This window comes from Schistocerca piceifrons, chromosome 4 (assembly GCF_021461385.2).
Source record: "Schistocerca piceifrons isolate TAMUIC-IGC-003096 chromosome 4, iqSchPice1.1, whole genome shotgun sequence".
NCBI classification, from domain to species: domain Eukaryota; kingdom Metazoa; phylum Arthropoda; class Insecta; order Orthoptera; family Acrididae; genus Schistocerca; species Schistocerca piceifrons.
This window is the reverse complement of record NC_060141.1, coordinates 422,612,478-422,627,869: the sequence shown is the minus strand read 5'-3', so window position 1 is coordinate 422,627,869 and position 15,392 is coordinate 422,612,478. Positions and strand designations below refer to the sequence as shown.

General features: G+C 39.7%; 1 protein-coding gene across 1 annotated transcript in view; it reads left to right on the top strand.

Moving 5' to 3' along the window:
* LOC124794671 (serine/threonine-protein kinase Genghis Khan) overlaps nucleotides 1–15,392 on the top strand; it is a 367,558-nt gene that overhangs the window by 308,258 nt on the left and 43,908 nt on the right. The window contains exons 27-28 of the mRNA XM_047258205.1: nucleotides 13,377–13,565; nucleotides 13,798–13,983. Coding sequence (XP_047114161.1) covers nucleotides 13,377–13,565; nucleotides 13,798–13,983 — 375 coding nt within the window. The remainder of the gene's footprint in view (nucleotides 1–13,376; nucleotides 13,566–13,797; nucleotides 13,984–15,392) is intronic.

Genomic DNA, 15,392 nt, shown 5'->3' with positions numbered 1-15,392 from the left:
GGTAGCTTAGGTTTGGAACTGTCATGTTTGGGTTTATGATAGTCACATCCATTGGTCCTTTCATCATGCTCACCTTCTGCCTCAACCTTGTGGACCTTCAAGAGGGCGTCTACTCATTTTTTATTTCCTGAATTACAACTTGTTCCTGCTTGAACTGCTGATTGTGGTTCTGCCAATGTCTCTGATCAACATTTCTGTTCCCATTCCTATGCCAAACATTACCTGATTGTTGTTAATTTCTATTGTACTGATCTCTATCAAAATTTCTGTGATTTTGATCCCTAAAGTGTTCTCTATTTTGTTGATTATTTCTGCGAAAATGTTGTTCTTGTTTTGGATGAAAATTATGGTCCTTCTTTTGAAAATTGTTATATCCCCCTGAATTTTGACTGACACTATGATAATTGTTTTGTTCCCTTTTTTGAAAGTTGTCATTTCCCCAATTTTGACCATTACCTTTCTGAGTAAACCCACTGTGTGTTCTTGTTGTTACCCTATCCAACTTTTCAATATAATTGAGAAACTGCTCTACATTACTATCAGGACAACTCAACTGCATTGCTGATGGCAATCTTCTCTTTAAGGTATCGATTTTGATCAAGTCATCCAAAGGTTTTGTTAAATGAATAAGTTTTTGAAGTTCACTTTTGCAAAATTGTTTCATGCTCCCATCTGATTCTCTATAGTTTCTCCCATTCAAAAATTCACTTTTGATTCTAGTTTGTTTAAGATCATCCCAAAAATTTTCCAGAAATTTTGATTCAAATTCTGAAAAGGTCATCCCCAAAGTTACAATCTGGTTTGCCCAAGTCAAAGCTTCCCCTTCCAAGATTTTTTTCACAAATTTAATTTTCATATCATCTGGTGAGTGAGGTAAAAAACAATCCTTACAATACTGTATAAAATCAACGGGATGTAAGGGTCCATCTACCGAAAAGTGCTTCACTGGAATATTAGATACAAGATTGCATGTGTTGACATTGTGATTTTTGCTTTGAAATTCAATGTCAAAACTTTCAATTTTTTCGCTAAGTTCTTTGACAGATTTTTTTGTTTTCTAAATCATTACACTCTACTTTTTTTTTCTAGAGTAACCAAACGATTGTCAGTTTCTTGTTGTGCATTTTTTATTGAAACTTTAGTATTCTCATCCAAATTTTTAATTTCCCATTTTATCTCATTAAAAGCAATTAAATTTCTTTCCCTATCTACCAGTAACTCATTTTTTACAGTATTAATTTCATCGCTCAGTTTAGCATCAATTTCATTTACTTTTGCTTCCACAGATTCAATTTTTTCCTCAACACTGCCAACTCTGTTCAAAAGATCACCCACTTGGGTATTGACTGCTTGGACTTGCAACAAAATGTTATCAATTTTTTCATCCCAGTAAGTCTTATTGTCGTCAACTGATTGTTTAATTTCTTTCGTGAAATTTACAAGAAAACTTTTTAAATCAAATTGATCGGTTCTTTCTGTTTCATTTGACCTGTCCTGATTTTCAAAGTCTATTAAATTACTACTTTCTACTTTAGGCACAATACTCTCGAAAATCCCATAAGTCATTGTGAAGAAAAAAAATGTATACACAACAATACAAAACAAGATAAAAAGATTGTTTTAACAAAATACCAGGGTTTCGTGACTTATCTGGAACACTCTTCTACTGTTGCAAATCCACGTTTTCCATCCATGTGATTGTTGACCAAAATTCTTGAAATTGCTTCTTCTGTCGAAAATTATATTTTTTGCCGACACATTTCTTCTCCAAAACTTTTACTTCACGATGAACACAAATACTGTAACACACATTCTGAAAAAACTGGTATTAACACACAAAAATTTTCTTCCTCGTAGCACTGTTGAAGATCTCGTGAACACAATATCCCGGCTACAGTCCCCAGTTGAAATATGGTATCCCGGCTGAGCCCCCAGTTGAAATATGGTCACTACTTTTTATTTACTTAAATTTGACATATTTTGTGACATTACCTTTTCCGTAAAATGTTTACAAGCCGATATTTGTCTTGGCTTCAGTTGTCTAGTGGAAGTATGACTCCACAACGTAGTTTTGTCGGTTGCAGAAATGACCTGGTTCAATGTGTTTGCCTCATTTTTGGTGCTTCAAATACCATTTCTTCGAATGTGGTTTCTTCTTAAAATTTATATAAAAAAAGTGGTAACATAATTCATTCTTCCTGTTCACTAACAAATTATTTATGACGGCAAACTGCACATTGTTCTACCGTCAACACCATGGACGCCAAGAGTTCACTGCTGACTGACTACAGTCAGAGACGACTCTAGCGTCAAAGACATTTTGCACAACACACAAGCTTCCACTTGTAATCAGTCTCTCTGATATTATTCATCACAATTACTAATAGTAATCAGTATGCTTTCATTCTCAAAAATGTAAGTAAATTAGCATATAATAAGGCAAATTACAATAAAAAAAATATTCTGACAAAAATATAATAAAACATTTACAATTTGGTATCGACAAATCCAGTAAAAAATAACACATCTCCCAGATCCATTACAATGAGAAGATAACCTTCTTGTGATTTTAAATTCTTCTGTTATTGAAACATTTGTTCTTTTTTGTGTAATGGTACACATAGTATCCTCTGCCAACATCACATCTCAAAGGCATCAATGCGGCTCTTATCACTACCTTTCACGGTCCAGGTCTTGCATTCATGTAAGAATACAGGAAACACCAAAGCTTCTACCAAGCGCATCTTTGTTGTCTTGGATATTGCCCGATTCTGCCATATCCTAAGGAGTTTGATCATTGCGGCTTGCCCAAGAATGATTCGTCATCTTATCTCTTTATCACACTTTCCTGTGTAATTGATCAGAGAGCAACATAATCCTTGGGTAAATGGGCAAATTGGAGCCATTGTTTATTAAGTATAAAGGGTGTACAACAAGAAACGAGCCGGCATCCGGAATGCGCAAACTGGTGACAGGAGGGTAATATCAGGGCATGTGTAATGAGGTGTGGTTCTGACCAGAACGTGGAAGTTCACAGCCCGTCACTAGAGGGCACGCAAACACATCACGTGACTATACAGTGCTAGCAGCAGCATTCATCAATCTTCCAATGCTGCCAGTCACATTGCAAACAGTGACATGGAGGCATCAAACAAAGAGCAGAGAGGTGTTGTTCATTTTTTGACAGCAGATGGAGTAGGAGGAACGGACATTCATTGATGAATGTCACAAGTGTACAGTGAACACTGCATGTCCCTTGCGCAGTGGTCCTTCCACCAGGGTCAAGGCGTGGCACAAGTGCTTCAGGGAAGGACGGGTGTCGTTAGTCGATGATGCCTGGTCTGGAGCACCACAATGCATTATGAATGACATTGTCCAGCTGGTGGATGCACTCATTACCAAGGAATGCCAAGTGACAGTGAAAGCCATAGCCACCATGGTCGAATTGAGCGTCAGAAGTGTTCACACCATTATGAAGGAATGACTGCACATGCGCAAAGTGTGTGCACAATGGCTGCCCCACAGTCTTTAACCACACCAGGAAGCATGTCAAATTGCCACTGTCTTGCTCATCTCCAGCACTATGCTCGGGAAGGGAATGTGTTCCTGGCATGAGTGGTGGCTGGAGAAGAGTCATGGTATCATGAATCAAAATGACAAAATCTCCAGTGGAAGCAACCAGGATCACTACCACCAAAAAAAGCCAAGGCCATCCACACAAGTGCAGGAAAGATTATGCTGACATCCTTCTTTGACCGAGATGGCCCCCTTCTGATTCACTTCCTGCAGAACGGGGCAACAGTGAATACCCATCATTACTCGCAAACCTTGACCACCCTTCACGAAGCGATCAAATCAAAATGACCAGGTATCTCACCCATTGGGTCATTCTGCTCCACGACAATGCAAAGCCTCATATGGCCAACACAGTCGCAGCACTCCTGCAGAAATTCAAGTGGGAGGTTCTCGACGAACCTCCATACAGTCCGGACCTCTCCCCCTGTTATTACACCATTTTTGCTCCCCTTAAAAAGGCCCTGATGGGCAAACGATTCACCTCGGGCGACAACATCCAGCTGTATGTGTGGAACTTGTTAACGTCGCAGCCCCCGGAATCTTATGAGACAGCCATTCACTGCCTTGTGTCACAGTGGGACAAGTGTCTCAAAAGCCAGGCTCAGTACTTCTAACATACAGGTACTGGTTTCTGTAATTATGCCTCCAGCTTGTTTCTTTTTGAATGCCCCTTGTATTTCATGCCAAACTGCCAATCACTAACAAATAGGCCTGGAGACACTGATTGGCAATTGGAGGAGGCACCTACTTCTGACCACAACTGCCATTTGGTTAAATGCAGGGAGTTTTCTTGCTGTTCAGGCTCAGTTGTGGAAGAGGTCATCAATGATCTGCTGCGTGAGTGTCGGTGGTATCGATTATGGCCTCTGTAATTGCTCAGGTCGCATCAGTATAAACAGTTCACTGATCTGCTGCGACAATAGTTGTACCTCGATCACTAAGGCGTCGTAATCTGTGCACGAAACAGTTGGTGTGCACTAGTACACTGTCCAGTGATCATGCTAACAGGAGCCGGTGTCATCACATCCTTGATCTTATGTGTGTTCTCTGCTGCTATGTCCAAGGCTGTGTCAGACTGTGATGCTAGGATTTCTTTAACAGTCATTGGCAAACGACTGCTCCTTATTATGCACAGTAAGCTATTGGAACGGTTCCCATGTCTAATGCTTCTTAAGTGCCGCAAGTATTGCAAAGGCTTTCTATCCCCAATATCCTCCTGAGTGAGAACCTGATAGATTTGCCCCTCCTGTGATGCTGACACTCACCAGATCAATTCCACTTTAAGTTGGTTGTAGGAGTTAGCTTCTGGTGGTGAGGAAATTATATCCTGCACTTCCGCAGTGTACTGCTGGCCTACTTGGCCTACTACCAGCACAGAATTAGTGCCTGCTGAAATTCCGGTATAAAAAACAAAACTGGCTTCCACCTGCGCAAATCATAAAGCTGGATTGTGTGGCCAGAAAGAGGTGGTCTTACAGCCAGTCATGACAAGGCAGGATTTGCATCAGTCATTTTGCAAATCTCTTTCGTAAGCACTCATTAATTCAATGATACTTTGCAGATAAATCATGTAAGGGGCCACCACTTTGTAGGTACAAACTGTGTGGACTGTCGTTCAGTTATTAGAACCTGCGTACACTTAATACAACAGAACAAACTACACAAAAGCTCTCTTTAGTGATCGCAGCAAAAGAAAAATACACGGCAAGTTCGATTGTTTCTGAGCTTGCATTTCGAAATCACTTAATATGCAGTGACCAAACATCAGAATTACACTACTGCCCATTAAAATTGCTACACCACAAAGATAACGTGCTTCAGACGCAAAATTTAAGCGACAGGAAGAAGATGCTGTGATATGCAAATGATTAGCTTTTCAGAGCATTCACACGAGGTTAGTGCCGGTGGCGACACCTACAACGTGCTGACATGAGGAAAGTTTCCTACCGAATCCTCATACACAAACAGCAGTTGACCAGCGTTGCCTGGTGAAACGTTGTTGTGATGCCTCGTGTAAGGAGGAGAAATGTGTACCATCACATTTCCGACTTTGATAGAGGTCGCATTGTAGCCTATCGCGATTGCGGTTTATCGTATCGCAACATTGCAGCTCGCGTTGGTCGAGATCCAATGACTGTTAGCAGAATGTGGAATTGATGGGTTCAGGAGGGTAATACAGAATGCCGTGCTGGATCCAAACGGCCTCGTATCACTAGCAGTCGAGATGACAGGCATCTTGTCCACATGCCTGTAACGGATCATGCAGCCACGTCTCGATCCCTGAGTCAACAGATGGGGACATTTGCAAGATGACAACCACCTGCACGAACAGTTCGACGACGTTTGCAGCAGCATGGACTATCAGCTCGGAGACCATGGCTGCGGTTACCCTTGACGCTGCATCACAGACAGGAGCGCCTGTGATGGTGTACTCAACGACGAACCTGGGTGCACGAATGGCAAAATGTCATTTTTTCGGATGAATCCAGGTTCTGTTTACAGCATCATGATGGTCGCATCTGTGTTTGGCGACATCACGGTGAATGCACATTGGAAGCATGTATTCGTCATCGCCATACTGGCATATCACCCGACATGATGGTATTGGGTGCCATTGGTTACACGTCTCGATCACCTCTTGTTCGCACTGACGGCACTTTGAACAGTGGACGTTACATTTCAGATGTGTTACAACCCATGGCTCTACCCTTCATTTGATCCCTGCGAAACCCTACATTTCAGCAGGATAATGCACGACTGCATGTTGCAGGTCCTGTATGGACCTTTCTGGATACAGAAAATGTTCGACTGCTGCCCTGGCTAGCACATTCTCCAGATCTCTCCACAATTAAAACTGTCTAGTCAATGGCAGCCGAGCAACTGTCTCGTCACAATACGCCAGTCACTACTCTTGAAGAACTGTGGTATCGTGTTGAAGCTGCATGGGCAGCTGTACCTGTACACGTCATCCAGTCTCTGTTTGACTCAATGCCGAGGCGTATCAAGGCCGTTATTACGGCCAGAGGTGGTTGTTCTGGGTACTAATTTCTCAGGATCTATGCACCCAAATTGCGTGAAAATGTAATCACATGTCAGTTCTAGTATAATATATGTGTCCAATGAATACCTGTTTATCATCTGCATTTCTTCTTGGTGTAGCAACTTTAATGGCCAGTAGTGTATCTCACAACTATGCACAAACTCCACTAGCAGTATAGAAGATACAAAATATGAATACCATAATCAAAGAATAATAAAACCAAAACACTTATATATAGAACACAGTGTGTCTGATGTCTGGTGCAAATTGCTTGACAGCACCGTGTTTGTAAACACACGCATGTGGCATGCGTGACACAGCACTACGTAATCGCACGATGTCACCACAATGAGAAAAATATTTTTATAAGTCTATTGTCATTACAGTTACATTATTATAGCATTAATCAGTCACTGAAATATGCCCATAAAGTTTTCTCATTAACACAAAAGATAGTTATGAAGTGTATGAGCAAGCTCCTTGAGAGACACAAAGTCACAAGCCACTGAACAATAGTTACCAGAAGTAAACATTGTTATATAGTTATGAAAGAACATTGGAGCTGTAACAGCAGTTTGATGGATGCCAAGTTACAGGACTGTCAGTATCAAAAGGATCAGACTTCATTTCCACTATTGTTACTTACAAACTTTCATTGTATATGGAAAGAAGCTTTACAAGCTCCTGAGCTAACTCTCATTTTTCCATGTATCTTGTGGAAATATCACCTGATTGCAAAGTAAAGAATGACACTCTATCATATCATGCCATCTGATGCAGGAAGATGGAACTGTTTCAACAGAATGTGAAGAGGATATCATTGAGAATTTCATAGCTTGGGGAGGGGGATTGGCTTATGACTGTATCTCTCCATCCCCATACGGTGCATTACACACTTCAGAAATTTGAATTTCATTTTGCTTCACTGTGTATGAATTTTATGGTATGTTAAGAAATTAAAATTTGTTTTTATGTACTTCTTTCATATTTGTATCTTCTGAAATTCTAGTTTTGTACCGAACATGTAGCTAGTGTGGTTCCCACAGGAAGTACTGTAATCCTCATGTCTGCAAAAGGGATTACTTTTATCGTATTCAAAATTATTTCTGGTAAAATCAGAATAGTGTGAGAAAAGCCAAATAGGTTAGTAAAGCCATATGCTTGTGTAATTAAATTTTTACCACCCTTATGTAGCATGTCGTTGTGTCTCAACAGCTTTCAAAATCCTTTCAGCAAGTTTAAGCACTGTAAAGGCATATATCATAACCTAGGAACAGATCGGTTACTTATTATGGCTCTCAACCTTTGAGTGTAGTTTTATAACATGTAAAATTATTTACTTTAATGAAAAATCTGTAATTTGTGAAAGCAAGTTTTTAGAGTGACATTAGCACTCAATATTAAAAGATACATTTTTAAGAACTGTATTTCTTATCTGATGTAGGAATAGCTGTAGCATATTTTAATTGAAACTTTTGCTTGTTAGGCATGTTTGTGTCAAATAATAGTTGTCTCCAGGAAAGGCAGCTATTAGTAATGTTTCACATTTCTGCAAATCCTTTTTTGCTCTGTAATTGTTTTGGTATCATAATCCAGAAGGACTCACTACTACTTTTGGGATTATCTTTCAGTCTTACAACAAACTTTTTCATCCAGTTAGTGTGCAAGAGGATTGGAAGATTAATGATTCTGTACCTTGCGTTGCTTTCTCTCCAGACTGAAATTGTTGTCAGCATATTTATAATGAAATACAAGTTAGTGCCAAATTAGCTTTCAGAATATGTGTAAATTAACATCTGATCCTAAAGAAGTTTTCAGTGTTACCAACTCTCTTAAAAAATAAATATTTTGAAGTGTTATGATGAAATCAGTTGTAAAGTAATGAAATATTGTCCACTTGAACTTTGTAATATATTGAGTTACTTGTGGAAGTAATCTTTTTCACAGCAGTACTTTCCAAGAGAAACTTAAATCTGCTGTTGTAACACACTCCAGACAAAAGGAGACAACATGCTAGTAAAGAATTACCAGCCCATCTCATTTTTGAGAAATGATGTACAATGTACTTTTTACACGCTTAGTACAGTAAAACATCCTCTGTAGCAAACAGTTTTGTTTTCAGGAAGGTCTGTCAGCTGTACAGGTTACATTTACCTTGACAGATGATGTACCATAATCAGTAAGTCAGAAATTACTACCACTTTGTTGCTTGATGAAGACTATTGATTGTGTGAACCATGATCCCCTAATGTAAAAGTTAGAATATTATATAATCTGATTGACGCAAGGAATGTGTATCAGTTTCATGTTAGTCATTTTATGATATACACTAAGAATGTGAAACAGTCAGACAGTTACGATTTTGGGTCCTCTGTTGTTTCTTATGCACATGAAAGATCTTCCACTTGCAGTTTCAGAATATGTAAATTTTGTACTTTTAGTATACAATACAAGTAAGTGGCGACAGGAAGGGCATCTGGCCACCCCTTTAAATTAACCATGCCAAATCCGTCGTAACCATGCCAACCCTGCAAAACTGTGGGACAAAGGCACCAGCAAAAGGAGAAAGAAGAGTATACGATACAAGTACAGCGATAAAAAATAGTATCAGTCCCCGCACTGAAAAGGCAGCTAATGAAATGTTCCATAACATCAAAAGGTGGTTCAAGGCAAATAGATTGACATTGAATTTTTGCGAGAGTCAGTATGTACAATTATATGCTTCTCACAGGACTCCACAAGCTGTAAAAATAAGAGTCTCAAACAATGCAACACAATTAGTAGAAAGTGTTAAGTTTAGCGAATTACAAATAGACCACACCCTGCGTAAGAAAACTCACTGCCCAGAATTAATGAAACCTGTCAGCTCAGGTAAGTTTTCAGTACGCATGATTGTTGCTATTTAAAAGTGGAGAAACTAGCTAATTCTTCACATTTCCACTCACGATTGAGTTACGGAATCATTTCTAAGAGAAATCAAATTACAGTAGATAGTATTTTTAGAATGCGGAAGCATGTTCTAAGAATTATATCTAGTATTAATTTGAGAATATCTTGCGGAGACCTCTTCCAAAAATTGGGTATTTTGGGAACTGCTTCACAATAATTATATTCATGACCATCCTTTGTCTGTACCAATATTTTTCTCTTCACAAAAAATAGTTCACAAACTAAAACTAGTTCCAATTACAATCTCTACAAAGACATCAAGGCGTTAACATTAGTATAGGAGATAGTCAGATACATAGGTACACATGTATTGGACAACCTATCTGAGCATATTAAATGACATTTAGACAATGTAGTGGGGTTTAAAATTGAATTGATGAAGTTCCTATTATGCAAGTCTTCCTACTCTTAAATTACATTTTAGGTTAATTTATAATTATCACTGTTTTACGGAATGTATACTCATTTCACTGTATTGCACGTAAATGCACATCCTTGTCTTCTTTCCTCATCCCAGAGGCCACTCTCCATGGGATATGTCATCATCATCAGCCAGTTCAATCATTAAATGATGTGGCCTCTTCGAGTCGTGGATTCAGGTAGCCTTTCAGCAGTCTTCTCCAAGTGGGACGGTCTTGGGCAGTTCTCTGCCAGGTGTTACCAGCGATCTTCTTGATGTCTTTGTCCCATCTGTCTGGTGGTCTTCCTCTAGGCCTCCGGTGCTCTCTCGAACTCCACTCCAGTACTAGCTTCGTCCATCTGTTGTCTTTTCTTCTTGCAACGTGGCCAGCCCACTGCCATTTCAAGGAACCTACTCTCTCTAAGATGTCATTAACCTTCGTCACAGACCGGACGTCATCTGCTCTTTTCCTGTCCTTTCTTGTATAGCCCAGCATTGATCTCTCCATGGCTCTCTGTGCTGTCCTAAGTTTCCCTTTTGTGAATGAGTTCAGTGTCCATGTCTCGCAGCCATACGTCATCACAGGAAGAATGAATTGATCAAATACTGCTTTCTTCAGGTTTACTGGCATTTTTGATCTGAATACTTTTGAATTCTTCCCAAATGCTTGCCAGCCAAGCTTGATGCGTCGATAGATTTCTGGTCTTATGTCTCCCTTCATATTTATAATCTGGCCAAGGTAGACACATTCACTGACCTCTTCTAGTAGACTGTCCTTGACTTTCACATCTCCAGCTGGGACCCATTTGTTGGATATTACTTTTGTTTTGGAAAGGTTCATGTTCAAGCCAACCAGCTGACATTCCTATGCAAGATCTGTAACTAAGTTTTGGAGCTCTGCGAAGTCTTTGGCCAGTAAGGCAATATCATCAGCAAATCTCAAGTTGGTAAGTGTTCTTCCATTAATTCTAATTCCCTTACCTTCCCAGCTCAGCTTTGACATAGCCATTTCCAATACAGCAGAGAACAGTTTTGGGGAGATGGGATCGCTTTGCTTGACACTCCTCATGATGCGGAATTCTTGAGTTGATTCGCCGATGTTAACATAAGCTGAAGAATTCTCGTCGATTTTCCTGAGCACTTCAATGTATGCTGCTCCCACTCCTTGCTCACTCAAAGCTTGGAGGACAGCTACATGGCTAACGGAGTCAAATGCCTTTTCAAAGTCAACAAAGGCAATGCAGAGAGGCAGTTGGTATTCATTCGCTCTGCTTATCACTTCAGTAACGGTCAGAATGTGGTCAATAGTGCTAAAATTGCTTCGGAATCCGGCTTGTTCAATAGGTCGGGCTGAGTCTAGGGTGGAACTAATTCGGTTTAACAAGATCTTTGTGAAAATTTTGTACAAAATTGAGAGCAAGCTGATAGGACGGTAGTTTTTAATATTGTGAATACTTCCTTTCTTGTGTATCAAAATAATCTTAGCCTTGTTCCACGATAGTGGGATTGAAGCATAGTACAGGCAGGAAGTAAATACTTTTGCCAAGTGATTTATTGTTACCTCTCCTGCCAGTTTGAGTATGTCAACGCTGAGCTCATCATCACCCGGTACTGTTCCCTTCTTCATGCTATCTAGAGCACACTTGACTTCCGATGGGAGTATATCTGGAACACTAGGCATATCATTTAAATTAGATACTCCCAAATTTTCCCCTGGATTGCTATACAAATTGCTATAAAAGTCTCTGATGAACTTCAAAACCGCCTTCTTTTCAGTGACTGTCATTTCCATCGAGTGCGATAATCTGCTTTTTACCGATTGTGAGTTTGTGTTTGGCTGACTTTAAACTTGTCTTGTTCTCCAAGCTTGCTCGTAAGGTGTCTTCAGTGAATTTCTGTATGTCAGTTTTCATTTCTCTTCGCACTGCCTTACATAGTTCGGAATACGCAACCATGTCGCGATCGGTTTGGATTTTCATTTCTCTCCTCTGTTGTAAAAGGGTTTCAGTTTTTGCACTGAATTTCTTTGGTTGTTTATTTTTTGGCGTAAGCCACCTACTTCTTGTGCACTTGAAAAAATCATTTCCGCCAAATCACAATCTTTAGTTACATGGAACCTGCTTTGGAGGACTTCTTGGAATTTCGAGGAATGTTCTTCCAGGTTTTTGAGGTTGATTACCCTTCTCTTCCCTTTCATAAGTTTACTCCTTTCATTTCTTACATTGAGTTTGACCCTTGCTCTCACAAGACGGTGATCACTGCCAGTGTTGAACTGATTTAGCACTGATACGTCTTTTACAATCTGCGGAATATTTGACAGAATAAAGTCAATCTCATTTTTGACACTGAAATTTGGGCTGCTCCAAGTCCATTTTCGGTCAGGGTGCTTCTTAAAGAACGTATTCATGATGGACATACTGCTGTACTCAGCGAACTGGACTAATCTCTCACCTCTATCGTTTCGGTCGTCAATCCCATAGTTGCCCACCACTGTGTCGCCTTGTTTCTTGGTGCCAACTTTTGCATTGAAATCGCCAATGACCACCAATGACAATCACTACCTTTTTTACAGGTGTTATCCAGACTTTCATAAAGGGATTCAATTTCTTCGTCAGGGTGACTTGAGGTGGGAGCGTACACCTGAACAATCTGTATTTTATACCTATTTGACACCTTCAGGACCATTCGAGCTGTCCTGCTGGAAGTTCCTTCTAAGACAGATACTCTATCAGCAATATTCTTGTTGATTAAGAACCCAACTCCATTGAGTTTTTCTTCTGGGTCGCCACAAAAGTAAAACGAGTTGCCAGAGCGCAAACGGAGACAGTCTTCCCCTTTTCGGCGAACTTCGCTTAAACCAACAATACTCCAGTTGATTTTCGTAAGCTCTTTCTCGATCTTTTCTAGTCTGTCGTTGCCTATTAGAGAGCGACAGTTATATGTGCACACATGAAGAGTCTGTATCTTCTTCTCAGCACCACTTGGTGTTCGGGACATCAAAGTTGCTCCCACCCGTAGATCCGACTGTGGGGCTACTATTCCGGAAAATTTAACATTAATGTCACACAACATAACTCGAAGGTGAGAAGCATAATCACCACGCTTGCTTCAGAACGGATTGGCGATATAATTTCCAGGCCGCCCCTGACATGGGGTACAGACACCTTTGGTAGGCCGCTCCACTAGAGTACAGACGCCACCACGCTGCTAGTTTTGGTCCACCCCGAGTATTTCATTTCCCCGGTGCCACCCATATCTGGGAGGCTTTCCCCTATCCGCCACCTGGGGAGGTGCTCGATGAGGGACTAGCAACTCCACACGGGATATGTGGGGTACAACTATTGTAATGTAGTTCAATCCCATAAAAACTTTCAGTACTTTGCGAATAACAGGTTTTCTTTTTTGTTACAGCCTTGGTGCATCCTGACAATCAGCTACTTGGTTTCTTGGCATACAGTGCTGTAGACGCAATGCGTGCAATAGAATTGTCAAGGGGAGAGTTCCTCCTTGTGTTTCAAACATTAGGGGTGTATGTTGATGCACAAGGCAGAAAATCTCGTGATCGTGAAATCATGTATCCTGCCATTCCTACTGCTGTTAGTAAGTATTGTCTGAAGTGACGTATTTTGTTTTTAATTGTAGGATTTCAAATCGCTGATGTAGTACATTTCAGTTTTTGCAGAAATGAGGAGAAATTAATTAACAGTGAACCAAATTAGTGTGATTATTCAATGCACTTGATGATTTTTGTTTACACAAGTAACCCTTCTCTATAGTGTAATGTTTTTCATTTATTACTTATTGTTCTTATTATTTTTCTTAATTATTGCAGGTTATTGTGATGGACATCTCTTGGTATATAGTGAAACTCATGTAGATGTTTTCAACTGTGCAACTGGAGAATGGGTACAAACAATAAATGTAAAGAAATCAAGACCACTAAATGTTACAGGAACCCTTAGTATTTGTGTTATAAATGACATGCCACACATAATCTACCTGAGTAATGTTCATCAACGTAAGTAACAGCCTGTTTTTTTTTACAAATTAAAATGTGTATGGTTAGAAGAAGAAGAAGAAGGAGTAAGCAGTAGGCTTGTTTAAACATGTTGAAGATGGAGGTGTTATTTATCTGAAACGAAAATTGGGAAGTTTAAAAATAAAATACAACAGCCTAGTTAGATGCCAGTAGTAAGTTGCAAAGCAGTGGGAATAGTTGCACACTCATCAGATGTATAAATTCAGCTGCTTTGAGTTTTACTATCATTCTGTTTCTTATCTACACATACACAGTCACTCAGCAAGTCACCATGTGGTGCATGGCAAAGGGTATCTTGTTTCATTGTTAGTCGTTTCACTCTCAAATGAAGCAAAGGAAAAATGACTATTTATATGCTATCATACAATTCTGAGTTATCTTGTCTTCACAGTCCTTATGTGACATATAAGTTGGTAGCAGTAGGATCATTCTGCAGTCTGCTTCAAGATGCTTAGTCATGCCTAGCTAAATGTGTGGGGTGTTAGCTACAAACGACTACTCAAAAAATATACAAAAGAAAATGGCAAATAATTGCTTTTGTTATTAGTAGTACCCTGTAACAATATGTCACAAAAAAGCAGTGCCTTCTTCTTCTTCTTTTTCTTATTTATTTTTTTATTTTTTTTTATTTTTTTTTTTGTGGAATTTATATCTATAGTTTAATGTGAAAGAATTTCCCTCTCTTCTATGGGATCCATATGTCTACCATTTTCTGCTCTAAATAAAATAGTAGTACTATTCTCAGTTTTTATCTACTACATGCTTTTCATCTTTTACATGCAGGTATCAAAAGCTCTCTGGAAACCTAGAGATACCGAATTAATTTTAAATCACTTGTCAGTTGGAACACTTTGTCTGAGTAAGGAGCTAGTTGTGTTACAAGAGTGATGTTTTCTAAATCTATGTTGACTGTGTGTCAATAGACCGTTGTCTTCATAGTGATTCACAATGTTTGAAGTCCGCCCCCTGTAGCTGAGTGGTCAGCACGACAAAATGTCAATCCTAAGGGCCCGGGTTCAATTCCCGGCTGGGTCGGAGATTTTCTCCGCTCGGGGACTGGGTGTTGTGTCGTCGTAATCATCATCATTTCATCCCCATCAACGCGAAAGTTGCTGAAGTGGCATCAAATTGAAAGACTTGCACCCGGCGAACAGTCTACCTGACAGGAGGCCCTAGCCACATGACATTATTATTATATAATGTTTGAACACAATATATGTTCCAAAATCCTACTGCACATCAGCATTAATGATATGGATTGGTAATTTAGTGGATTACCCATATTGCCTTTCTTGAATATTGATGTGACCAGTGAAACTTTTCAGTCTTTGGATATGGATCTTTCGTCGAGCAAGCAGTTGTATATGATTGTTAAGTATGGAGCTGTT